The sequence below is a fragment of the Prunus avium genome, chromosome 5, assembly GCF_965620075.1.
Source record: "Prunus avium chromosome 5, drPruAviu1.hap1.1, whole genome shotgun sequence".
NCBI lineage: Eukaryota > Viridiplantae > Streptophyta > Magnoliopsida > Rosales > Rosaceae > Prunus > Prunus avium.
Genome location: NC_142288.1, coordinates 19,140,322 through 19,165,947, shown reverse-complemented (window position 1 = coordinate 19,165,947; position 25,626 = coordinate 19,140,322). Strand labels below are relative to the sequence as shown.

The 25,626-nt window shown below is 37.3% G+C and overlaps 2 protein-coding genes across 6 annotated transcripts; one reads left to right on the top strand and one right to left on the bottom strand.

The window, feature by feature from the left end:
* Positions 1–1,909: 1,909 nt before the first annotated feature.
* On the top strand, positions 1,910–7,746 carry LOC110757172 (O-fucosyltransferase family protein). The gene is made up of 9 exons (XM_021958733.2): positions 1,910–2,523; positions 2,613–2,703; positions 2,783–2,859; positions 3,040–3,128; positions 3,270–3,459; positions 3,638–3,819; positions 4,971–5,073; positions 5,332–5,660; positions 6,901–7,746. Exons 1-9 carry the CDS (start codon positions 2,203–2,205, stop codon positions 7,280–7,282), a joined length of 1,764 nt encoding a protein of 587 aa, XP_021814425.1. The 5' UTR covers positions 1,910–2,202; the 3' UTR covers positions 7,283–7,746.
* Positions 7,747–8,919: 1,173 nt separating this feature from the next.
* G2484-1 (protein) lies at positions 8,920–23,309 on the bottom strand. Of its 5 annotated transcripts, none has more exons than XM_021958722.2 (17): positions 23,103–23,309; positions 22,871–23,016; positions 18,523–20,609; positions 17,916–18,419; positions 17,339–17,488; positions 15,717–16,102; positions 14,902–15,374; positions 14,333–14,385; positions 14,149–14,256; positions 12,332–14,082; positions 12,052–12,160; positions 11,619–11,799; positions 11,181–11,248; positions 10,932–11,044; positions 9,973–10,833; positions 9,408–9,504; positions 8,920–9,302 (listed from the first exon to the last, which is right to left on the bottom strand). In XM_021958722.2, the coding sequence occupies exons 3-17, from the start codon at positions 20,597–20,599 to the stop codon at positions 9,286–9,288; spliced, it is 6,948 nt and encodes a 2,315-aa protein (XP_021814414.1). In that variant the 5' UTR covers positions 20,600–20,609; positions 22,871–23,016; positions 23,103–23,309; the 3' UTR covers positions 8,920–9,285. The 5 variants fall into 5 exon arrangements, with proteins under 5 accessions (XP_021814414.1, XP_021814415.1, XP_021814412.1 ...); XM_021958723.2 differs by having other exon boundaries at positions 22,901–23,016; XM_021958720.2 differs by having other exon boundaries at positions 22,871–22,967.
* Between the last annotated feature and the right edge of the window lie 2,317 nt (positions 23,310–25,626).

The window sequence follows — 25,626 nt, the reverse complement described above, 5'->3', positions numbered from 1 at the left end:
GACTTGAAACTCAAACCAAACCTTGTGTGTGGCTCAACTTTGGCGTTTGGAGGAAAATCTTGGACCACCATTCCATTGATGGTTGTCAAAACGATAGTGCACATCCGAATATTGGAATCTCACACAAACAAAGAATGTGAACCCTTCAATTGAGTTCAACTTTCGTAGTGCAAGTGATTTTCTTTTGCTTAGTGGGTTTCATTTTTAGTGTCATGTATGTAGTGAGTCTCTAATAAAGTAACAATTTTTTAGTGTAATAGTCACACCGTCACATACTATAATCAATTCACTCATGTTATAATACGAGTATGCTCTTACTTTTAAGAAAAATAAGAACCGTTTTATTGGAACTTAGTATACTTATCATCGGAAGCCTATTGCCACGTGCAACAAAAATTTATCTATTAATTTGGCATATCGTCTTAGTTCATTCTTTCATTGATAATTTCATTAAGGTGTGAGTAAGATGCTCGATAAAATGCGTGAAAGATGTTGAGATAAGAAGTATGATATATATTTTTTTATAATTCATATTTTTGAAACCCTATGAGATAGAAGTTCCCGCTGCAGCCCCTTTTGGGAGTCGGTGACCTCCATTCCTCTCCTCTTTTGCTCCTTGCCCATCCCCTCAAACCCATCCGCCTTGGCTGTCTTGGTGACAACGTGCTGTAGTTTTTTGAGTTTCAATAAGTGCATCAACTCCTTATGAGTTTATTACGCGTTTCTAGTTTCCACTTGTGAGAGTTAAAATATTGTAGTTGTAATTGTAGTTTGGTGCGATGAGGTATATGTATGGTTTTTCCAAGCTTACGGCTTTTTCGTTGGAATTTCTTAGGCCATGTGTGACTTTGAGTGGAGGTACACATTGTGTGCTTCTTGTTTCTGGTGGACTCCTTCGTATTTGGATTAAACCCCTTGTGGTTTACTGTGCTTCCCTTTTTGTATTAATCTTATGTGCTTATTTGTATACGTATTGGTCCTTGTGATTGACGACCTTTAGGCCTGAATTATAAATGCAATCTATCACATTTCTCTCAAAAAAGGAAAAAAGAAAAAAGAAAAGATTTTTTTGTTCCACCCCACAAGACAAATTTATGGATATACCACTAGAAGTGCTTAAACACTTTAAATTACTAAATTAATAAATTTATTACCAAGTATTATACATAAATAATTTACCATAAGTAGTAAGTATCTTGACTATCTATATTGTATAATAGCAATAATACAATTCTTGAGTTGAAATAAAAATTGGAATACTACATGTGTTTTTGCTTGTGTTATAGATAGACATATCGCTTTCTTTCAAAAAGGATGTTGTTGCTTTCTTCTTCTAAGGCCAACCCAAAAGCTCTTTTGACATGCTTTTAACTTAGCCTTCAACAAAGTTAGCAAGCCCACATGGGAGCATGCTTTGTTTTGTTTCTCAAGCATATAGGGCATGCCTCAATTTAGAATTTGGTGATTAAAGAAAAAGGAACCCTAAAAACACAATAAAAGCAAACCTACATGACCAAGATTAATGTAATTAAATAATTAAAAAACCCTAATCAAGTTAGACACTTGAATTAAATCATATCTTAATCATAGACCTCTCTTTTTAGGTCAACATGAATTCATTTCATCACATGACCCTCCTCCCCCTTTCACCATACATGGATCCAATAATTCATCATCCTTCAATACACCTATTAATTTTCATATTCCCATTTTACCCATTTTAAATTCCATTCTTCCAATTTTGCCCATGTAAAATTCTATCTTGTGATTTTCTATCTGCTCTTTTTTCCGTATAAATTACTCATCAAAACACATGCTTCACTTAATTTTTAATTTTTAATTTAAAAAAAAAAAAGAAGAAGAAAAGTAAAATAAAACAAGCTTTTTCCTCTTCCTCATAGACAGTGACACGCACTCTCTCTCTCTCTCTAAGGATCTCTCCACTGTGAACACATCTCAAAAGCTGCACAGTGATTCTTGTCTCAAACCGCGCACTACCTAGCTAGGGTTTGCCCTCCAAATTGAGCAAGCATTCGACCCCCACACATTCTCATTATTTACACCAGCTACCCTTCCCATTCCCATTTTCCTCTCCGCAACAGCGCTCCTGCTCCATTTGAACAATCTGATCACAGAGAAGCATTAATCGGAGGACGAATGGCATTTTCAGTGAATAAGTTGGAAAAGTGAGGGCGGTTTTGGATGGGCGTGGCGAAGGCGTGGAGGTTCAGCTTGTCACCGGCAGCAGCGAAGCTGGCTCTGTTACATAACGGTTACAACAATGGTGAGAAGAAGCAGGAGCTCAGCTTGAAATCACCAGCCACCGCCACCACCATCACCAAAACGACGTCGTCACTGAGCCAGAGAAAGCAGACGGTGTCGTGGTCGTGGTCGTGGTCGTTGGTGTGTGGGATGATGCTGTTTGGGCTGGGCCTGATTTCGCTCTTCACTGGCCACGTGGCATCTGATCTCGAGTGGTACTCTCAGCGCTTGGTCAAGAACACCCTCTACTACTCCAAGCTGGTAACCTTCAACCTTCAATTTTTAATTTTTGTTTAAGGCGTCATTTTTTATTCAAATTTTAAAAAAAAATTGTTCGGTTTTGAGTTTAGAATGGGAATGGTCGTGAGGCAATTGATGTTTGGAAGTCCAAGTACTCGAAATTCTACCACGGATGCAGTCAAAGAAGTCCTCGTTATGCTCGTGAGTTCAATTTGCATATTTCATGTTTGCGTTCTGAATTTGCCATTGTTAATTTATAGTATTTATATGTTGAATTTAGCTGCTGTAAAAGAGCGAGCATCAAATGGTTATCTGCTGATTGCTACGAGTGGGGGGCTGAACCAACAAAGAACAGGAGTAAGACACATTGTTTTTATGTTCAGCTACATTTTTTTTAATTTTTCTCTGAGTAGTGAGACCCAACAAAGAAAATAAGACTTGGGTTCTGGTTTTGGCTTTCTGAAATTTCTGTTATTCTACTCAAGTAGTTATTTGTTTTCACATTGCCAAAAATGACAACTTATTTCCTGCAATCAGATAACAGATGCTGTGGTTGTTGCACGAATTCTTAATGCTACTTTAGTTGTACCTGAGCTGGATCATCATTCCTATTGGAAGGATGATAGGTAATGTGATTCTATCAATGTTTTAACCCCATCGTCTATAGTTTTATGTTATTCTTTTTTTGAATGTGTTTTCATGCTAGTGGTTGTGAAAATTGGCTCTTCCAATTATCATCCTATTAAATACGCTAATTTTGCATGCAGTGACTTTATCCACATTTTTGATGTCGATTGGTTTATGTCTTATCTTGCAAAAGATGTGACTATTGTCCGGAGAGTTCCTGAGAAAGTCATGCGGAACATGGACAAACCTCCATATACAATGCGTGTCCCAAGGAAATCTGAACCTGAATATTATATCGAGCAAGTTCTCCCAATACTTTTGAGGAGACGTGTAAGACCCCTTTGCCGATATCTGATGAATTCTATCTTATTCGATTGTGTAAAAGATATGCACAATCCAGTATTTTGATCTTTTTTCTTTTTTTTCTTCTAAGTTGTGTACTTATGAATTTTAGTAAAATATTGTAGTCCGTTTCAGAAGGGCAATTAACACTTGGGCTATTTTGCAGGTTGTGCAATTGACAAAGTTTGATTATAGACTTTCAAGTAACCTTGACGACGAACTGCAAAAGTTGCGATGTCGTGTTAATTATCATGCACTTAAATTCACAAAATCCATACATGAACTCGGTCAGAAACTTGTTATGAGAATGCGAAAGATGGAAAAACGTTTCATTGCTGTTCACTTGAGGTTTGTTTTGATTGCCTATCAATTTAGGACATAGCTGATAATTTTAAATTCAACCTGCATGTAATGTTCATGGAGGATAAAACTCTATACAGAGCACATACTTGTTCCAGTTGCGTTTTACCCGCAATATATATTTTTTCCTTTTCTTTTCCATTTGGATGTGTAAGGATGTTTATGTTATCGTGGTTATGCAGCATGTTCACTGGGTCGCTAGAAAGTAAATAGATTAGCATGTGTCTGAGGATAGGGATTGCTTTCCTCAGTAGGCAGTTGCCTCTGGTTGGACAATTGTGCAGACAAAAGATGATAATTGCGACTTTGTGAACTTCTGTTGGGTTGATTGTTTGGGTGTCGCTCTGGATCAATACATGTACACCTGGAGGAGAGAAGTAGAGAACATGAGCGCTAGGAGTTTCTGGGTTTCATGCACTTTCTGCTTCGTTCTCAACTATGCTGGTGGAGATTTACCAATTTCCAGCATTTTAGTTAGTAGAGATTGATCCCAACTAACCATTGATTTGTACTGAGTTGGCAAGATTTGTGTGAGTTTGTACCTGGTGGACTATCACTATCTACAAACGTTTCTTTTTCTTTTTTAAATTCCCTGATATAAGAACATATCAAACTGGTTGATCTTCAGATTTGCCTATTGAAACCTTGGCAAATGGCCATAGTATATCACAATTAAGAACTTATACAGTGTGTAGTTTGCAGTATTTGGAAACACCCTTTATGTTTTGCTGGAAAGCTACCCACACATTTAAGTCAAAGAAGCTAGGAGTGAGACTATAGGCCACCTCTGCTTACAAGATCTTTAAGATAGTGTTTGTTTTGCGGAATGGAATTCTGGGAATCTCATACCCATTTCTTTGAATAGGATTTCTAGAATTTCTTGGAGTGCACCATTCACTCTAATGTCTCAAAAATGCTGGGAATGGAAATGGTGTCATCGGGACACCAATGAATATATATATTATCTATGTTTCGAAATATTTCAATCACCATCATGATTTATTATAAAGTTAAAACCGGAGATGGGAATGGTAAAGCCACCTCTCTGGGAATGCAAAACCTATTTTCTTCTTAAAGAACTGCTATCTTTTCCTGATACATATGATTCAATTTCTTTTGTTATGGATTTTGGATGACAGGTTTGAACCTGATATGCTAGCATTTTCTGGGTGTTATTATGGCGGGGGTGATAAAGAGAGATATGAGTTTGCTGAAATAAGAAAACGATGGGCGACATTACCTGTGAGATTGCTATTCTTTTATAATTTAGATGGAACAATATTTATTCATATTCAACTCAACAAGAATTATGTTTGTAACTATTTGCTCTTATGAGTTGATTCTTAACAAGATATGCTTTTGTAGTTATACGAAGCTCATGTGATTGCAGTGCAATTACCAATATATAATTTACATTCTACAATGCTTGTGATAATTGTACAGTTGGCTCCATATACTATAATTTGACTACCAGTGTAATTTTTCTTATTATCCATTTAGGATTTAAGTGCTGAGGAAGAGCGAAAGCGAGGAAAATGTCCACTGACTCCTCATGAAGTGGGTTTGATGCTACGTGCACTTGGTTTTGCAAATGACACATATCTCTATGTTGCTTCTGGTGAAATATATGGCGGGGATGAGACTTTGAGACCTCTAAGAGAGCTCTTCCCAAATTTCTATACAAAGGAGATGCTTGCTAATGAGGAGCTGAAACCTTTTCTTCCATTCTCCTCCCGTCTTGCTGCAATTGACTACATTGTCTCTGACGAAAGTGATGTGTTTGTCACTAATAATAACGGGAATATGGCCAAGATTCTCGCAGGTCGAAGGTTAGAAATCGAGTTCACTTTTTCATCAGGCTTTTTCTGGGTTGAGCTAATGCGTTTGTCAAATCATATTTATCTCCAAAGAAAAGTTACGGATCAGTTAATAGTGTCTAAATTTGGTTTCTGAAGAATGCCGGTGCAGTAATTATTACCCTCTCAAGAAACCTAACAAAGTCTGACAGTGTTTAACTACAGTTGAGAATTTTGCACAAGCACAAGCGATAGAATTTGAAAAATCCAAATAAACAAATGCACCTGCCTTTTAATTTGATTTTTTATTATTATAAAGATTTCAAGTACTTTGACACATCTTATCAATCTTTCATTAACCGTCCCACATGATGTACTTCGGCATTTGGATGTCTATATAACTCCCGATCGCTTGCACTATAAAATTTATTGTCCTTTCCAGTTGAAACTAGATTCTGTTAAATATAGGATTCTAATCCTACAATTGGCTGTGAAAGATGTGTTTGGATACGAACTTAGAGCTGTTCATCATCCAGTCTGGTGCTTTTGATTTTATTGCATTAGCTATTGTTTTACTTTCATCTTTACTGTAGTAGCCCTCGGTAGAAAGTTATACCGTGGAAGTCAACTAAGATGAGGTACACTAAAGAATCTCACAACTAGATTCCACTTTCTGGTTCAGAAGCAAGCAGGGGATAGATTTGCAAATCTGTAGGTATCAGTGTGAATTATGATTTTTCCTGTAGTTCCCCAAAATTTAGACTTCAGCTAGATTATGCAGAAATTTGGCAGTTTCCTATACTTAAATTGAGTACTAGTATACTATTAAAACCTTTCAATACTGAAATCATTCCAACTGCAGCAAGTGGAGCTATATAAATTATTAAGCCAGGCTCAAACGCATATAAGATTACAAATGATTTATATAGTAAATGGTTAACAAATCTTACAGATTGTAAGATCTTGCTCTCCTCAAGTAAACTTTTAATATTGGCTAGTGGTCTAGTGTATATTTGTTCAATTGACTTCCCAGATGAATAACCTTGGGTTGACATCCATTGATGACAAGGAGATTTATCCCAACTGAAACCCTCATTGAGAGAACCTTCATGTTTAATCTATAGATCTCTGAAATTCTTTGGTATAGTTTGGTATCATGGATATTGTTATATAATTATTTTTACTAGTTGTTTCTGCTTATTTAATTTGATTCTTTCCTTTTTCTGGGATATTTATTAACCATATGTTACTGCATTTGTTTCATCATTGGTAGGAGGTATATGGGTCATAAGAGGACCATCAGGCCAAATGCTAAGAGGCTCAGTGCTCTGTTCATGGCAAGGGATAAGATGGACTGGGACACATTTGCAAAAAAAGTAAAGTCATGCCAAAAAGGATTCATGGGTGACCCCGACGAGATGAAACCTGGTCGGGGCGAGTTTCATGAATTTCCACAGACTTGTGTCTGCGAGAAAGCATTCAAAGATATTGCAAAAAGCAATGATGGAAATCATCTCACGGCAGGAAAAACCAAAGGTACATACAGTGTAGAGAATCCAGGTGAGAAGGCACGACATATATCAGTGAAGAGGAAAATTGGGAAGGACCGTATATCTGTAGGAGATAATGAGGATGATGAAATTTTCGCAGACTAAGGGGTTGAAGAAATGAAGCAAACTAAAAAAGACGCCAACAAGCTAGTGGTCCAAAGGATTTCGTATCTAAATTAATTGGGGTATAGGGGTGACCTTGCCGCTTCCTTAGCATGGCAAATTTTTCATCTTGCCAGCACAAAATTATATCAACGGTGTGCTGCATTTCGGAGGTGATGTCTGGTTTCTGTTCAATATCTTTGGTTGGGTTGGTGAATGACTGAATTGAATCCATGTATAGGAGAGAGGTTCAATGAGCTGCAATTGTTCATAAATAGTTTTGCTAGTAAATAACTCTGTAGCTGTGGTAGAAACCCATCGCTGCCAGCATCTGTTGCATTAACAAAAGTTAAGTTCTTCGAGTTCGTTTCTTGAATTTTGTTTTTCTTCTGCATTTTAGGTTCCACTTTGAGATCACAAAGTGTAAACACGTTTAATTTTAGCTATCACTGCCTCCAGTTCCTTTCCGGTTTCCATGTCTTTTAACTTCACATCAAATCACTTGTTTTGACGAGTGATGAACTTTTTTGACCTGTGAACCTAAAGGCAAACAATTTTATTTCAACTTTCCGACATTTTATTTGACTCTTTATTTGACTTCTGATATGCGGGACTTTCAAGTACACAAAAAAAAGAAGGCTTAGACTTGCTGAAAGGCAAGTTTGCCAAAATGCCCCTGAACAATGACCCTACTACTAATTTGCACCATGAACAATTAGAACTCAACTATTGAAACTTGTGAGTTAAATAATTTTATTTTTGGCTCTTCTTGAATAGGTACATGGTAACATGACATATTATACAAGTACTCATATTGAGCCTATTTAGCCACTTGTCATTTTCTATTTAGTTCTTAGAAAATTTTAAAACACTAACAACCAATTAAAAAAGGACAAGTAGCTAGTTTTGGATCTTATCTTCAAATATACTCTATATGGGTATTTGTATCATGTCATGTAAAAATGGGCTTTTTACTAAAAATCTCTTCATTTTTTTTTTTATGAAATTTTGCTCAATAAAACATATGGCAAGCGTGTATTGGAGAGGGCGGTGATGCTACACCGTGGTTTAGGATGATGAACAAAAATGCTGCCAACATTAGAGAATTAGTCCCAGGGCCAAGTAGAGTAGATGGACTAAATATCCCCTTGTACAAGTTGCGATGCGAGTAGAAATTGCATCTTCTAAGGGAGAAAAACTTGGATGCAACATCGATAACTACTTTGTTATGCCCGACCAATAACGCTATCACATGGAAGAGTTATCACGCATGCAAAACAACGTTATTCCCGTTTCATCCTTTCAAGAGGTTCGTTTCCAATTCCTAAGAAATCTTTTCACGCGTGTAAGACTAGCAAGAGAATCGATTTGGACCAGCAAGAGAATTGATTTGTGTATCAAGAAATCTCAAAATGATGAAAAACAAAATAATTAAAATTCCAAAATGTATAATTTCTTGCTTATCCAACCTATCAAGTATAATGAAATTTAGAGTTTATCCCTCTGGAGGTTTGAATCAATAAATGAGTGATAATAGCGGTGGTGGTGCTTGTAGTACGGTGGTGGCGATGCAGCTACGGTAATGGTGGTGGTCTGGACAGGAGACGACCAAACTTGAAGGAAAAAAATTGCAACAACCATTTTATGAAAAGGATTTATCCATAACATTAAAATGGGTAAAACAGCAACAGGTTATATGATTAATCTTCTGAAAGCCTTCCTTGCACTACAAGCCACAAACTACATGGACAATTTCCATATACAACCTATCTGGGCGATACCCACCTACCAGGGGAAACCACAAATTGTGAAAGAAAACTAAAATCACTATGAACATCTACTGATTCTACACTTTTATGACTGACCGAAACCAAGGAAGCAAGAATTTCCACCCCTATGCTTATCCTCCTCTATCATAAATATACACAAACTACGCTGGGCGTGTCGGCCTCGCCATCCAATAATTGATGTTCCTTGGACTGGAACCCATCATCGGTAGAGCTCTTTCAACTGTTGTTATTCCCTGTCAGAGTCTAACTGTCAGATAACACAATTGCGTTCACATAAACAAGAAACTTGTCCTGCAAAATGTTCCCAAAGAAAATAAACCCTGGGGTTAATAATTAACCTCTAGAAGCATTCCGGTTCTGACTTCGGTGACCTTTGTCATGTGAACCAGAAGGAATCTTTGTGATGATCAACGAGCTTTGCAGTCCTTCCAATAGCTGTGGCCAGCAATGTCAACAACACAAGGCTTAGATTATAGAAAAAGAGAATGTTTACATTGCATTCAAACACGAGCAAGGGAACTAGCATGAAAGAGGAAAGTTTCCGATTCTACATGGATACCTAACGAGTAAAGAAAATTAGTAAATCTGTACCTGAAATTGCAAAAATATATAATGTGAATAATACAAGGACCACAACAATAAAAAAAATTCAAAAAGAGATGTTGGGATCTAATTCTAAAAACCTACACTGCAATGAACACTGCACACATTAACTTCCAAAAACACCCTGTACAAGTGACAGTGTAACATCACCAAATTCACACCAAAATAGTATAGAACCAAGCTAAGCACCCAAAAATCAAGAGACAAATAATCAGAATAGTTCACCACAATGTTATCATATGAAAAGAACAAATGAACATCTATATGCAAAACAAGACCAAAATATATCTAAATTCTTACTCTTGATGTCGGCTGAATTCTGCGATTTGATCTACGAGGCTCAGCAACTTCAGAAGTCGACTTTGCAGGATTACCACTGAACACTTTTCCCTCCTCAATTTTACCCAACTTCGCACCAGCAGGTGCAAGGTTTCCTTTGTTTGACCGAGATTTAGCAGTTGATGCGGACACTTTCTTGGAGGAAGGAAAATCAGACGAGGGAGCTAGTGAAGAAAATACGATTGAGCCCTCTGGTTGTGATAGGGTATGCTTTCCGGATACACTGTCAACACGGCTTACAGAATCCTTGATCTTTCCTGTATGGTCCATTTCACTTGAACCATCAGAGACAGTACGTGCATCTGTTAAGAGGTTGTCCTTCTGTGGAACAGATTTACTTGGCACACCTTGCGGCTTTACAGATTTAAGATCCTTCAGCTTGGATTCAGTCACCTGCTTTTCCCTTGTGTCAATTTTAGATGTATTTTTCAATCCACGGGAACCCGATCCTTGAGGCATCAAGTATTTCGCAAATTTCATTGAATCATTAGTTTCATTAATCTTATTACTCTGATTTGCCACATAATGTTTGCTAACTTCCATAAATTTTCTCTTCTTTCCAGGCTTGGGAATACCATAAACCACCTTGGCTCCTTCCTTCTGCAACCCAGTCCGAATTGTTCTGGTTGGATCAGGCTTGTTCTCAGTTCTGGTATTCTTACCCATATTAAATACCTTTTCATTTGCAGATAAATTCAGTAACCTTGGCTCTTCGGGTTTCCCTGAATCTACAATATCAATGCTTTTTGATGTCTTATCCTTCCCTTTGCCTTCCACTGCAGGACTGCCCAATTTGGGTCGCTTTTCCTGGGGCATGTCACCCTGAACAACAAATTGGACTTCAGTAAAATAAAATAAATTCAATTGAGAAGTTTTAGGAACCAGACAAAATCAAGCATTAACTGATATAAAAATAGTACCTCATGGGAAGCGCAGTCATTTCGCACACTGAACCATTCAACCCATTCCCCATCCTTCCAAATGAGAGAAGGCCGAAGATGCCAAGCTTTAACAACTGACTTTTCCCCTTGAGCTGTAAGAATTAATAACCAGAGAATCCCGCATTAAGAAACAGCAACTTTTGCATAATACAATGGGAAGCATTTACATGTTGGGGCCTTAATAAGAGCACCCCCAACCCACAAAAAGACAAAATGATCCATACAAACCTGGAAAGTGGACAGTCAATATAGTTTCATCTTTCTTGTTTTTCTCAGTGACAACTCCTTCCCACCAGCTGAAAACATAATTCAAAACACATGAGAGGAGTTAAGCATACTGATGGCTAAGAAATCAAGGAAAACTCCACAAACTCAATGTGGAAATTGGACAGAAGAACAGCATCAAAATCAAAGTTGCCGTTAAGTAAAATAGGAAGACCTGATGCAAGTTTATAATCACCGTAGTGCATAGATATCTAATATACCAACACTGCCAACTTTCTTCAACACCCAAGACTAGGCATGGTTGAGATAGTGAGGAAAGATACAGAGAAATGTAGGCAATTGCAGGCAATAGTTATATTTATCTTCCTATACAAATATCCCTCCAGCAAGATTCTCCCCAAAAAAGCCAATCACCTTTTAACATAATTAACTTGTGCTCACCTGTCCTGTATCCATGCATCAACTTTATCTCCAACAGACCAAGCATAATCTGCCATCGCTGCTCTGCGCCTTTTCCTCGTTCCTTCAAATCCCAAAGTGGTAACAGGGCGGGCAATGCGAATTTTCGGTGGCTTATCTTCTTCGCCTTCAAGTGCCACCCATTCCTGTAGTTTCCCTGAGCCTATATAGATGAGAAATCAAACATACATTAAGCAAACAAGGTGCACAGGCATAATATCTTTACAAAGAGTTCTCATTATGAATCATATGGTAGCAAGGTTCCAATGCAAGTATCAAATACAACTACACCAGATCCTAATTAAAGGCAGTAACCAGGAATTTATAACATGAGGGAAAAAATTTCTCTTAAAGGAAACAGGGCATGAGGCAAAGGCATGATTGTCTGCTTCTAACAGGATTAACGATGGTATACCTTCATCTGACTGAAGCTCAGTGTAACACACACAAGCTTTACCATCCTGCAAACTCAATACATTAGCTGTGAACCAGGCTGCTCCAAATCCACCCCCGTCTTTGAGAACCTAAAGAGAAACCAAGTGAATAATATATCATGCCCATATAATACATAGCAATTCCAAGCTTCACAAGCAAGATGTACCAGTGAGCAGCAAAAAAGGTTAAGAAAAAAGCTAATTTAAAGATTTCGAAAACTACATATAGTAAAACATATCAGATACACCTCAGCTTCATACCTCTACTAGATAACCCTCCTTGATGCCACTTTCTTCAGATGTGTGTTCTTCCTTTTCAAAATCATTCTCAACAGTCATCAAAGCAGACTTTGATCCGATCTCAGAAACTTTGCGGCCTTTTGGTCCTTTTGACCCTTTTTCGTTGACTATATCGAAGCCCGAGACGCCAACTACCGATCTCAATTGATCCTCTCTTGATTCCCTATTTACCTCTATTGGAATAGGCAACTTCTCATGTGCAGTTGGCTGTGCTTCTTTCTTATCTGATTGTCGATCTTTAGAATGCCTAGCAGATGTACCAGCATGTTCTTCAACAGTACCTACATTTGATTGTTCTCTCATCATGTCATTTGATTTTGTAACGAGCTCGGAAGAAACTTGGGGTACTTTCCAATAACCCTCTGGACCAGCTTCTGCTAACTCACTCAATGGCAAAGGATCACCCATCGCAACAATTGTTCCAGCTTGTGAAACAGCTTCTGCAGCCAGCTCAGCAGCTTTTACAATGGCATCCAAATTTTCAGCTCGCTTTGAGGCTGCAGATGCAGCTACAACCTTCCTCCTAGCAGCCTCCCTGGCAGCAACAAGGATCGAACTCGAACTGTTTGTTCCATCCTCACCTCTTAAAATGGACACAGGAGTAGCCATTCTCATACTTTGGCTTGGATTCTCATAATTATCCAAGGCTTCTTCGGCCATCAATTTTGCTTGCAATGCAGCATTTGATGCAACATTGGCAGCTGCAGCTGCTGCCTTGGCAACAGCAGCAGCAGCAGCTACAGCTACAGCAGCAGAAGCTAACTTAGCTTCACCATCTGATATCAATTTGGAGTTCTTTTGCTTCTCCAACTGATTCCATATTGTTTGGCTGTGACTAACAGCTGCAGCAGCAAGAGAAGCAGCTTCCTCTGCCTGTTGCCTAGCCTCCTTAACTTTAGTAAGCGTCTCCTCTGATAAAGTTGCCCTCTGCTCCAAATCCAGATCTGCTTTTTTGAGTTGATGAGAGGAAGACATAGGAGGCAGAGACATAATCAATTTCTCTGGCATGGCCTTAGACAAAAGGGTACTTGGGGTAGTACTACTAACAACAGCAACTGTTAAAGCTGACTCAGGTTGAGATTGAGCTTGCAAACTAATTTGACCAAGTTCCTCAGACGGTGAAATCTTCTTTCTTTTTCTAGGCTTTGGATCAGCAGAATGCTGGCCAGGTGATGCTGACACCTTCTTTGGGTCAAGCAGTGGAGAAGGCCCTGCAAAAGCACTGATTGGACCCCCAGTCTGAGCAGAAGGACCAGAAGGAACATGCTTTACAGTAGGCAATTGTGGCAAAGATACTTCTTTTATAGGAGTCAACTGCACTGCTTCTGTGCTAGGAAATGCTGAAAAATGTATACTAGCTTCAGCTGAAGACTGTGGAGAAGGAAGCCAGGGACCCCGGAAAGAGGACTGAGGCATCCACGTAGTATTATGGCCAACAAGGTTCTTTACAGATGGTGTTTGAAAAGGATGTAATGGATTAAATCCCTGCTGATAATCCATAACTGAGCCTCTCGGAATCACACTATATTGCAGGCCCTCACAAACAGGGGTAGAAATACTCCAAAGTGGTGATGAAATAGGTATCATTGGGCTTGCTGTCGGTGGAGTACCCTTCGTGCTGGCTCGACCAACAGGTGAGGAAAGACCTTTATTGTGTAATGCACCTTGTTTAATTACTTGATCAGAAGCCCTAGAACCTGTAAATCTCAATTCTGAAGCACAGTTACTTAATCAAATCAAGAGATAATCAAACTGCTTATAAAGAAAACAAAAAGTACCGGAACGTGATTGCAATGGGGTTTCTGGATTAATTGGAGTAGATTTTTGACCATGTAGCCTCTCTATGCACACACGCCAGGCATTCTCCCACATGCCCCGTCCACCATCTGACAAAAAAAAGACTTTAAGTTATTACACATTTGTAACGATTATTAATAGATATAAAATGGACAAAATACTAACCAGGTCCCCCAAATGCTGACACCATATAAGCTTCTTCAGGTGCTATCCCTTGACTGCACAAGAAATGGAAAATAAAAAGAAAGAAAAAGAAAAGCATGTTTCATTCACTGTCTCGAAATGGCAATTATCTCCCTTCTCAGTAAAATCAAGAATGATCACTCTAATGCTTTCAAGATTTGGTATAAATGCACTGATCCCATAAATTGAAGATAGTTCCATTTATGATCAAAACCTGATTAGATTCAGTGGGTCCCTAATGATCATGTTCTGTTCTTTTTAAAAAAAAAAAATCTGGAGCATGCTATTCATGTCATAATGGTGTCCTCAAAACAAATGCACAAGTATCAAAACACTCCCTCTTTACTTTTCTTACTAATATATACACTATTGCGGTCCAAAATTTATCTCTCTCTATGTCTCTAATCCAAGTTGAAAACTAATCTTTTTCAATTAAGTAGTCTCAAGAGCACCTGCCATTCTTCATTTTAGTAAATCTGCTTATGTCAATAAATTTTAACTAAAGCCCAAAAAGAAACCATTAGTAAAAACATATACAGTAAGAGACTCACATCAAAGCTCCATAAACAAAGATCTGAGCACGTAATTGCACTTGCTGCAAGTCAGTGAATGGCTGTTGAAATATTACAGATTGTGGAGCAGAAGTATTCAGATCTGGCAGACTAGATGTTGAAGTAGTAAGAACAGAATAAGGCTTTATGGAACCATCCACATGCCCATAGGGCTGTGTCTCACTAGGTTGCACAAGCTGGAAGATTCCCGATTGGTTCTGGGACACACTGATTGATTTGTCCCCTCTTTCTGATTGTCTCAGAGGAGTTGTTGCTTTCATACTTCCCTTTTTAGCACTCGGTTTACCTGTTGCCTTGCTAGGTGCTCTCCTTGTTCTCCGCTCAGGGGTACTTTTAGAACCACCACGTCCAATGTCTCCACCAGATACTAGTGGACCTCCATGGGAAATATCTTGAGAGATTTTTGCATCCAGCTGGCCCGAGCCAGAATTTTCTTTAGACCCCTCTACAATCTTAAAAAATAATTCTAAATCAGAATATTGAAAAGTTGATGGTGTCAGGGCACATCATTAATTATACATGAATATTTCTATAGCAAGAGTTCCCAACCCCCTAAAATAAACAAAATGTCAAGAAATATAAAGTTTCAAAGACAGAAGATCTTAAAAGATAGTTCTAAATCAGAACATTGAAATGTTGATAATGTCAGGACATATCAATAATGCTACGAGTATATATCTATAGAAAGTATCCCCATTGCCCCAGTTAAAAACGTATATCAAGCAATATAAGGGATCAAAGACACAAGTATAGTTCAGTATGAACATGAGCAACAACAAGGTTAAAAATGATACTTTGGGAGATGGAATAGCAGGAGAGCGCTGCACGATGTTGGCAGCATCTGCTTTAGGCAAATCTGCAGATAAGCTGACATCCGAAGTGCCATTTCTCCGATCCTTGAAGGCATCATTTCCATTTGGATTCCAGGAATTAGGAGAATAATTGCCCCCATCCCCAACAGTGTCAGAAACTAGGGCACTCTGATTTGTGGGCCCCTTATTATTGCCTAATTCATGTTTAGTCCCAAAAGGCTCAGTGGTTCCAACAACCTTAGGAGAAACACAATCAGGTTTGTGGGGATCAACAGAACTTCGACCGCTTTCTGGTGCAACAAACCCAGTATGAGACTCAGGCAAAGCAGCAGAACAAGTAGAACCTTCACAGATCATAGAAGCATCACCTGTAGAAAGAAATATAATGATCAGCAAAGAAAATTAAACCAAGATGATGTGGAAGTAACAACGGTATATCCTATAGTCAAATGGAAACATGATGCAAAAACATATTTAAATAAAAGATATTATCATAATAGATCCTTGTTATTAAATGCCAATAATGATAGCCTCCATCAGTTTCATTCCAATGATGAGATATTTATTCTAAGTACTAATTGGTAGAAAGAATAAAATGCATAGTGCACCCATAACCATAATAACTATTCAGTACAGTAGCTGCATCATGATTTTCATAAATAGGTGTTCTCAATCTGCTTGTGATTTTACTCTCTAATGCAGAAATTTGACTATCGCCAAGACCAACATGACACATCTTAAAGAGTTCATACATCACAATCAAATCTTTCAGCTAACAGGAAAAAAAAAAGTAGACTAGTATGATATCACACATGATAATCTAAAGCCGACATGAAATTGATAGGTTTACAACAATATACACGATTCTTCAATTTCATTTGCATTAATAAGCATATTTCTTATTCTTATTGCAACTAAGCATAGGGGAACCCTTATCTTTTCCTTCTAATCCTTTTTGGCCTTATGTTTTTATTTGCCTCATACACATTATATATAAAGGATATGATAAACAAATATGAATCATTCTTAATATTTGATAAAAGAAAAGAACAAGGTATAGAAATGTATCACTCAAGCTTTCCAAATTTGCTTAAACACTGCAGCCGAAAAAAAGAAGCTTAAATACTGCATTTCGTTTTTGTTCTCCCCCCTCCCCGCCTCCGCCCCCCAACCCCAAAGCTCTGCCTGAATACTGTATCTAAAAATTTCATTTATAAATTCTCTTCTATTTCTTTGCTTTCCTAGAAAAGTCGTACCATTCCAACCAGACTGTACAAAACCTCAAAATTAGTCTTCTACTTCCTGCAAATGTAAAATTAAAAGATTCTAACACAGCTTATCCAAATCTAGCATACCAATCCCATGAACACTCAAAAGCCCAAAAATCATGAACCGGGCCAGCAAGAAGAAACAGAATGACTCTAGCAAACCATAAATAAACCTGAAAGCCATTCTACCTGCCATTGCCTAATTGCAGCAGAAGAAACAAGAGTTTACGACAGAAATAAATAGAAATTTCAAAATTTCCTCCATATTTCCTTCCAGGTTTATCTTTTTTGTTACTTTGATAAGTCATTCAAGATTAACCATATTAGAAGACTCACCATTAACACTTGGCACAGCAGAACCCTTATCTCCAGACACTTCAGAAGTGTCAGTGTCTTCCATTACTTTTTTAGCAGAACCACCACATATTTCCACCAATAGCAAAGGCCCAGGCTCTGTGACATTCGTATCGCAGTTCACAATTGGATCTGCATAACAGTAGAAATCATTTTAAAACATCAATATACAAATGAAAAAAAAAATAGTAAGGAAAAAAGTTAAAATTAATGATTGCAAAATCAACAAAAACAACATATAGAAAAAGAAAAAAGGGAAGCCTTGTTGGTTAGAAGCTGTAGCTTTCTCCAGGAGGTCCTAGGTTCAAACCACATTATTAGCATTTGTAACTTATGAAAACGGACCAGGGGTCAAGTTGAGCACAGATTGCTTAATAGTGACGAAAGCCAGTCCAACCCATATAGATAGAAACTGTCAACTTCAAAAGATGTAAGACTTAATACATGCCAAAGATTATACCAAAAAGATAACTTGCACTGGCCTTACACTTTTTCAACTCTAAATGGTTTCTAGTCAAAGGAAAGATGGAATGGTGACAGATAAATGCAAATTTATCACCTGTTACATTTGCAGATGCCTTCTCAAAACTGTCTTTTATGGTTGCTCCAGCACCATCACCATCATTTTCTGAAGATTCACACTGAACGGAAGACGCTTCCATCTCATTTGTACTTCTCTTGCTCACTTCATTAGCAACTGCAGTTTGAGGTTCATTTTGGCATTCTGTATTGCAACTATCTGTAACTGGCAGAGACTGATCAACTCTCTTGCATAATAACAGTCCAGAAGTATCACAAGAAACACCTTTCCCAGCTTCAGAAACAGAGCCAGGCCCAGCTTCTGCCAAAGGAGAAGACACTATACATGGAAAACTAGCATCTTTCGACATTTCATATGCAGTTTCTTGTTTTTTGTCACAGTGTGGTCCCACATCGGGAGAAGTCTCTGCTTCAACGTCTGAGTGGTTAATATTGGTGGTTGTGCCATTCCCAGAAGACGAGGGAACTGCATCCATTGTGACACAAGAAGCTGGATCAGGGTTTTCCAAGGAAACATTGGCCACTGCAAGAGAGAGAGAGACAGACAGACAGACAGACAGACCAAGTTAGTACATTCAACGGATTTGATATCTCTATCCATTTAAAGTTTCAATCTCATAACATACCTGATTCATTGCCATCAGCATCATGTTTTAATTTTGGGACAATCAGCTCTTTTTCTGCGCTACCTTCACAAATTGATGAGGGCTGAAATTCCTTATCAATAGATCCACCAATCTCCAATTCTGTATTATTAGACTCATTGAACAATTGTGTACTGTCCTTTTCAATGTGAGAGAGATCCAGGTTACCATCACCAACATCACCATCTCTGTAAACTTCATTTTCATCACATATTTGTGTAGACTCCCCCAGAATAGAAAATGATGCACCGTCCACATTTGATTTCTCTCCAGAAACTCCTAAAGAATCGTAAGGACTTTTAGAAGCTCCAGTCACATGCGCTTCACTAACTATTTCAGCTGAAGAACAAGTTGCAGTCAAATTAGACAAATTAGAGTGAACTTCCTTATTCTCATCACTTTCATCCTTAGAAACATCATTTTCCTTAATGACTGACAAAGAAACCTCGGACTTTTTGACCAAAATTTCACTATCTGGTCGGAAACTACTTTCTGATGCATTCTCCTTGGAGCTGCTCTGTCCAGAATCCACCTTCAGCATAGAATCTAGACTTGAAGAAATTCCAGCATTGCTGTTGCTGACCTCAACTGCATACCTATCATCGCTTCTGTAAATCACTGATGATAAATCATGTGTGTTCAATTTAGAATGATCATCACCAGTATCTGTGTCTTTAAACAAGACCATATCTTCACATTTGTTGGTCTCAGCAGGAACTCCACGGCATTCCCTGTCACTGCATCCATCCACCATATGTAAGTCAGAATCCCCTTTCAGCGTAGGTTCTAGACTTGAAGAAATTTCAGCATTGTTGTTGCTAACCTCAACTGCATACCCAGTATCGATTTTGTAAGCTATAGGTGATAAGTCATGCGTGTTTAATTTTGATTGATCAATACCTATATCTGAGACCATGTCTTCACATTTGTTGGTGTCAGCAAGAACTCCACCATATACCCTGTCACTGCATCCACCCAGCATATGTAAGTTAGAATCCCCTTGCAGTATTATGCCAGACTGTTCCTCCACATTAATAACACTGTCTTGATTAGCAATTCCTAATTCAATAGACTCCACCTTAGATGCTGAACAATGAGGGTTTTCCAAGTGACAGGTAACCTTTTCACCTGCTTTTTCATTCAAGTTTTGAGCATCTATGCTCAACACATGACCGCCTGGATTCTCTTCATTAACATTTTTTATATTATGTTCAACATCCTTATTATTCAACTCATCACTGATAGCAATAATATTTTGCACAGAGGTTGTCATACCATCAATTTGCATCCCTGAAGCACAAGAATCTTCTCTTTTATCTGGTGGTTCATCCAACAAATTATCAAAATCCACTGGATCTGCATCTTTGCATTTCCCATCAGCAAGCAGATTCCCTTTAGTTACATGTGGGCTATCATTTCCACTTAAAGCATTTGGATCTGAGTCGCCTGAATTTCCAGCAACTGATAATTTACCTTCATGAGTTTGTGAAGCATCCTCAACCCGAAGCTGATCTACTCCTACATCCTCTATGCCAGAAAGGTTTTCAGGAATATCATCCTGTGGTAATGTAGGCTGTAGATCTGTAACATCCTCCATTTGAGAAAGAATGTTATCATCATTGTTAAAACTAGGCTCCATCTGCTTTGTTAAGCAACGCGATTCCTTACAGGCATCTAATTCCTCTAAGATTGTCCGAGGGGGAATAATTTCTTCCTGCCCAACAGATTTTAATAGCATTTCAACAGATTCTGAGGAAGTGGCCTCAGACCAAACATTGTTTCGCCTTGATATAGAGCAAGATTCTGCTGCACTTGAATTAAACTCTATCCCACTACTCCCACGAGAGAAATCCTCAATCCAGTGGTTAGTTTCGCTACTCTCAATGCCAAGAAAAACCTCAGTTTCAACCAAACTATCAAACCTCAAATGCCCCTGAAGGCTATCATCAAAATCAAACTTGGGAAGAGCATATGGCCGTAAAACTGGAGGATAATTAGTGTTCCCTTCACCAGCTAAATGAAGATTCTGGCTTTGAAAATCATTGTCATCATAATCCATGGGTGTATCCCTACAATAGAAAAGCAATCAGGGAGAAGTGCAAAACAAATAGTGATCCACGTTAACCAAATAGCCAATATAGGGAGAGGAAAATATATGCACAAGTGTATATACATAGAAACTATATGGGACAATCTACAAGCTTTACAACCACCATCTTACAGAATAAGCCAATAATACCTAGTCACCCATGCTTACAAAAAATTGATAACCAACCACAAATACAAGATACACCTATAACTTGAAATAGGAGTCATGTAATACTCCAAAATAATAAAACAGGAGCAAGGTTGTCCCTAAAGTTGATTTTGATACAATTAAACCTATTCAGACCCTGAGAAACGTAACCCAATAAATTATATCCAAACAACACAATTATTAACAAGTAAAATCGTCAAAATGCAATCACTACCCAGGAAAAGAATCTTAATCCACTACAGCCATTTGCTCATCAAACAGCTAATCATCCTCAAACCATTTGTAGAGCCTAGCCGTTCTCACAATTTATGCTTAAACTCACAATTTCTCAATACTTTCAGTGAGACTTTCCAATATAATGCCACTAACTTTGTACAGATAACAAAACCACAACCAAGTTATAAATGCTGAACTTCAATAGTTCCCAAAACTCTTAAATTTAAGGGGAAAGTAACATGATATGATTTTGTGAATTATACTAAAGTATACCAGAGACGAAGGCATCACATAACAACAGCCACGCAAACCCAGCAAATACCTTAATCAAATCATTCATTGATTTGAGATATCAATAAAGGGTAACAGCATATAATATTAATACATAAATATCAGCACCTTTATCACAACAAAGGTGTCCAGCATTCACATGAACGCCAATCTACTCAATTCAAGGATTGCCTATGCATATAGGAGTTGCCTCTTCATGTATTTAAATCAAGGATTGATGACTATACTATTTACCTGGAAAATAAACCCTTATATATTCAAGAAATATTCATAATCAAGTATTTACATACTTTAACATAGAAAAATGCTGAGAATGACATATCAGACAAACTTCTTGACACAAAAGCATGTTTAAAACATAGTCAAGAATGAATAAATGAATCGTCTACTTACATTTTTTTTCAAACACAAAATAAGAAAAGTTATGCATCAAACGAAATCAAATCATACAAGCACCATGTGATTAACAGATAACACACATATTATAACAAATCAAATCACACATGCCCTATTATCTTGTGTAAACATTTTTTTTAATAGAATCTTGTGCAAACATTAAGATACAAATTTATTTATGCAGAAAAGATTGTCTTATAATACTTTAGACAAAAACAACAGAAAGTTATGGAAATGTACCCATGACTGATTCATCCATAGGCAAGCCAAATGAATGGTCCACTTGACCAGATACTTGAAAGTTTATGTTTTAAGAAAATCAACTCCCAAACCAAAGTAAAAATAATAACAAAAAAGGGAGGTCAAGGCACTTTCTATAACATCGGATATCACTCCTCCCAAAAATGCACAAAAAGGATTAAATTATACAAGAATAAATGGTAAGATTCTATTTCCATTTCAGAAATTATAGTCAATTGGTAAGCTCCAAGATATCATTCAAAAATTAACTCAAACAATAATAATAAAATTATTATAAGGAATAGCTGAGGCTATGCAACAAACACTCTTGATAACTAAATACATACTCACTGACCTCGAGAAATCCTATAAGTTTCAAAATTTCTTGCATTTGTACCAAAGGACATGAGACAGCATACTAAGTAAAGGTGAAAAAGCAGAAAACCGTACCTACATTCAATATTAAGTTTCTGTATATCTAGCAGCTATTAATTAACTCAAATAATTGCAAATGAGAAAATGCATGTTAAACTTACAACTGGACATTCAGATGTTTTTATTTTTCAAAACACGCATGACCTGGACAAAAATCCACCTTTATTAACACTATAGCAAGTATAGGTTGAATAATACCTTATTAGACTATACAAAAATAATAAACACATAAAACGATAAAATTTAACTCAGTATGCCATTGAGGACTTAAAAAAGATATGAAAACAAATACATACACTTCATAATAAGCTACTATCATAAATTCAAAGATTAAAGATTATGCATTTCTAATTAGCTCAAAGTACACAAAGGAAAACAAAAACACAAATTTTAATCAAACTCACCATTTCAAAGCAAAGCAAGGAACAACTTTGGCCTAATTTTACAAATACGCCCTAACTGTTTACAGAACCAAATAGAGGAAATGAACAGTACCAGAAGAAGTAAGAAGTCTAGAGACGCTACCTCCCTCCATCCGGTGACGAAATCCAGCCCGTTTGATCTCTCAACTGGTCCCCAATCGTACGGTCATCTGCAAGCCAAAACCCTAGGCGTTAGTCTCTCTCACAGACACCCCTCACCTAATTGATAACTGCGCATCAGTGAAGAAAATTGAAAACCCTAACAAACTAAAGCGAAAGGTCGCCGGAGGTTTTGGGTTCCTTACCGGAGTCTTCGAGTTTCCGGCGGATCGAATTAGGGTTCCGGCGAATCGACGGGGGCTACAGACGAAGAGAGTGAGAGACTTACACGAAGAGAGAGAAAAAGGAGAGAAGAGAGTGTGTGAGTGAGACTCTGTCTTTTTTTTTTTTTGGTTGTTTTTTCTTTTCCTCTGCGCTCGACCCCTCGACTTTTCTTTCAGAGAGAAAATGAGAATTGGTGATTGAATTTGAAAAATCAAAATTAAACGGAAATTGGAAAACTGGGGCGTTTTCGTAAATTGGTTAATGTCTGATGAGTATGGGATCGACACGTGGCTTGTTACGAGTCGCTAGACGACAGCATCTAGGGCCAGACTACATTACCTGGCGGTTACTGGTTGTTGTGTTACAGCCAATCACTGGGTGGCTTGGAAAACGAGTTTGAGTGATTAACCTGATCGACGGTGGGGAGGGGACTTTGATGGAACACGTGTAACAGTTGAGTGGCTACGGATGTGAAAATTATTGGTGAAGCTTTTTACAATAAATCAGTTTTTTTATTTGTCATAAACTGAAATTCAATAATTACTAGCCTCGCCAATTGATTTTTTATCTTCTATATATAAAGTAAAAGGCAGAAAATAGTAAAATATTCAAAATACCAGAAAATATCTTTGGTTAATGTAAATATTAAAAATTGAAATTATTAATTAAATGAAGATCTATATATAAAGCAAAAGCAAAAAATGGTAAAACATTCAAAATACCATAAAATATCCTTGGTTAATGCAAATATTAAGAATTGAAATTATTAATTAAATGAAGATAATATGGATCAGAAAATTGGTTCCATATTCAAGACTGGATGAAGAGAGAACAAGACCACCAAATTGTGGAAAATCATCACTTCTTTCTAACCTTCAAAATTTTGCTTTTGAAGTTTAATTTCCTCCAATAACCCAATAATAATGACTGAAAGCCTTGATACCATAAGAACTTTACATTTGTAATCCTCCAATATAAACCTACCAGTTGTAGTTCATAATTATCAGAACCCCAAATAAGTTGCAAAACACACTTTGAAGAACATGTCATGCCATCATAGTGAATAGTCTCTTCACCATGTGGTTGGCATTTCCTAACTACTAGGCTTTTCTTTATTAGAAAATTAGTTAGAAATCCAAATGTTCTAGGGTTTATTAGGAAAAACCCACACCTACTCTTTAATTTTTCATGTAAACCTAATGACTAGCCTTCCACGACAACAAACATACCATAACGAGATGATTTATGAGTCGGTTAATATTTATTATTCCAATAGTTAATTTTTGTGTGTTCCTATTTTTACCCCCTTGAACGCTTTTTTGTTAACCCATTATTTAATTTTGTTTATGGGAATAAAAGCTAAGGTAAATAATAACAAGGGTAATTTGTATAAAATACCACCTAAACTTTTAATTTTTACTTTTAACCACTTGAACTTTGTCAAGTGTTGTAATTTATCACCTATCTCTAACTCTGTTAAAATTTCCATTACATCAATATTTGTAAGGGCATTTTTGTCAATTCACTATAATCTGCAAATTTAAAATTTGTAAACTAAGGGCCAGTTTGGCATTGCTGTGCTGTGAAAATAATCGCTGTCAAATTTGATGTGAGAGAAATCAGTTGTGAGAGAAAGTAGTTTGGCGTTTGGTAAACTTTTTGTTAAAAGTGTTGTTGGTACTGATTCCCGCATAATTATAAAAAAAATTGGGGCATAATCATTAAACCCAACACCTCTTCGAAACTGATTCCTGCATAATCAGAAAATGAAAGCACCTCATTAGCTGCTTTTCCTTATAGCTTTCTCTCACAGCAATTTTTAACAATAAGTGATTTTCTCATAGTTTACCAAACGGGTTGGGCTTCCCAAACTTTTAAAAAAATCACTTATCACCTCAAATAAGCAATGCCAAACGGGCACTAACACAATTATGTTTTTTTTTTTAAACCTAAGTATCCAAAGACTTCTCCCACTCCCCTTGAACACCAATTCTCTGCCACCTCTGCATACACCCTCCAAATCCATCTCCTAGCTCTCCAATTTGCTAAAAAGTTCTCCTGGAGTAGCCAAGTTGCAATTGATTTCTATGTAGTAGCACTGCTGATGTTCTTGAAAAAAGTCAGATGATGAACAATATATTGTGAAAAGGAAAAAGAAGAAAAATTTAGAGAGGGAGAAATGAAAGAGAGTGGAGAGCTTGTGAAGAAAAGGAGAAGTAAATAGAAGAGGGTATGGTGAAAGGGACTAATCCATCATCGAACTCTATTTGTGATTTTTGGTGATGCTTGGTTTGGCTTTGCTTGGTGTGAACTGAGCATGAGGGTGGATAGGAGATGGGATACTGGGCAGTGGGGTGTGTTTGGAAGGGGGTGGGGGAAGCCGTGGATAATTAGGTTTTGTTTTGTTTGTTTGTTTTATAAATATGTTAGTTTTAGAATTTAATTTTTATTAATTATAATAAACTGATGGAAAATGATATTAAAAAACTTGATTTAACATAGTTA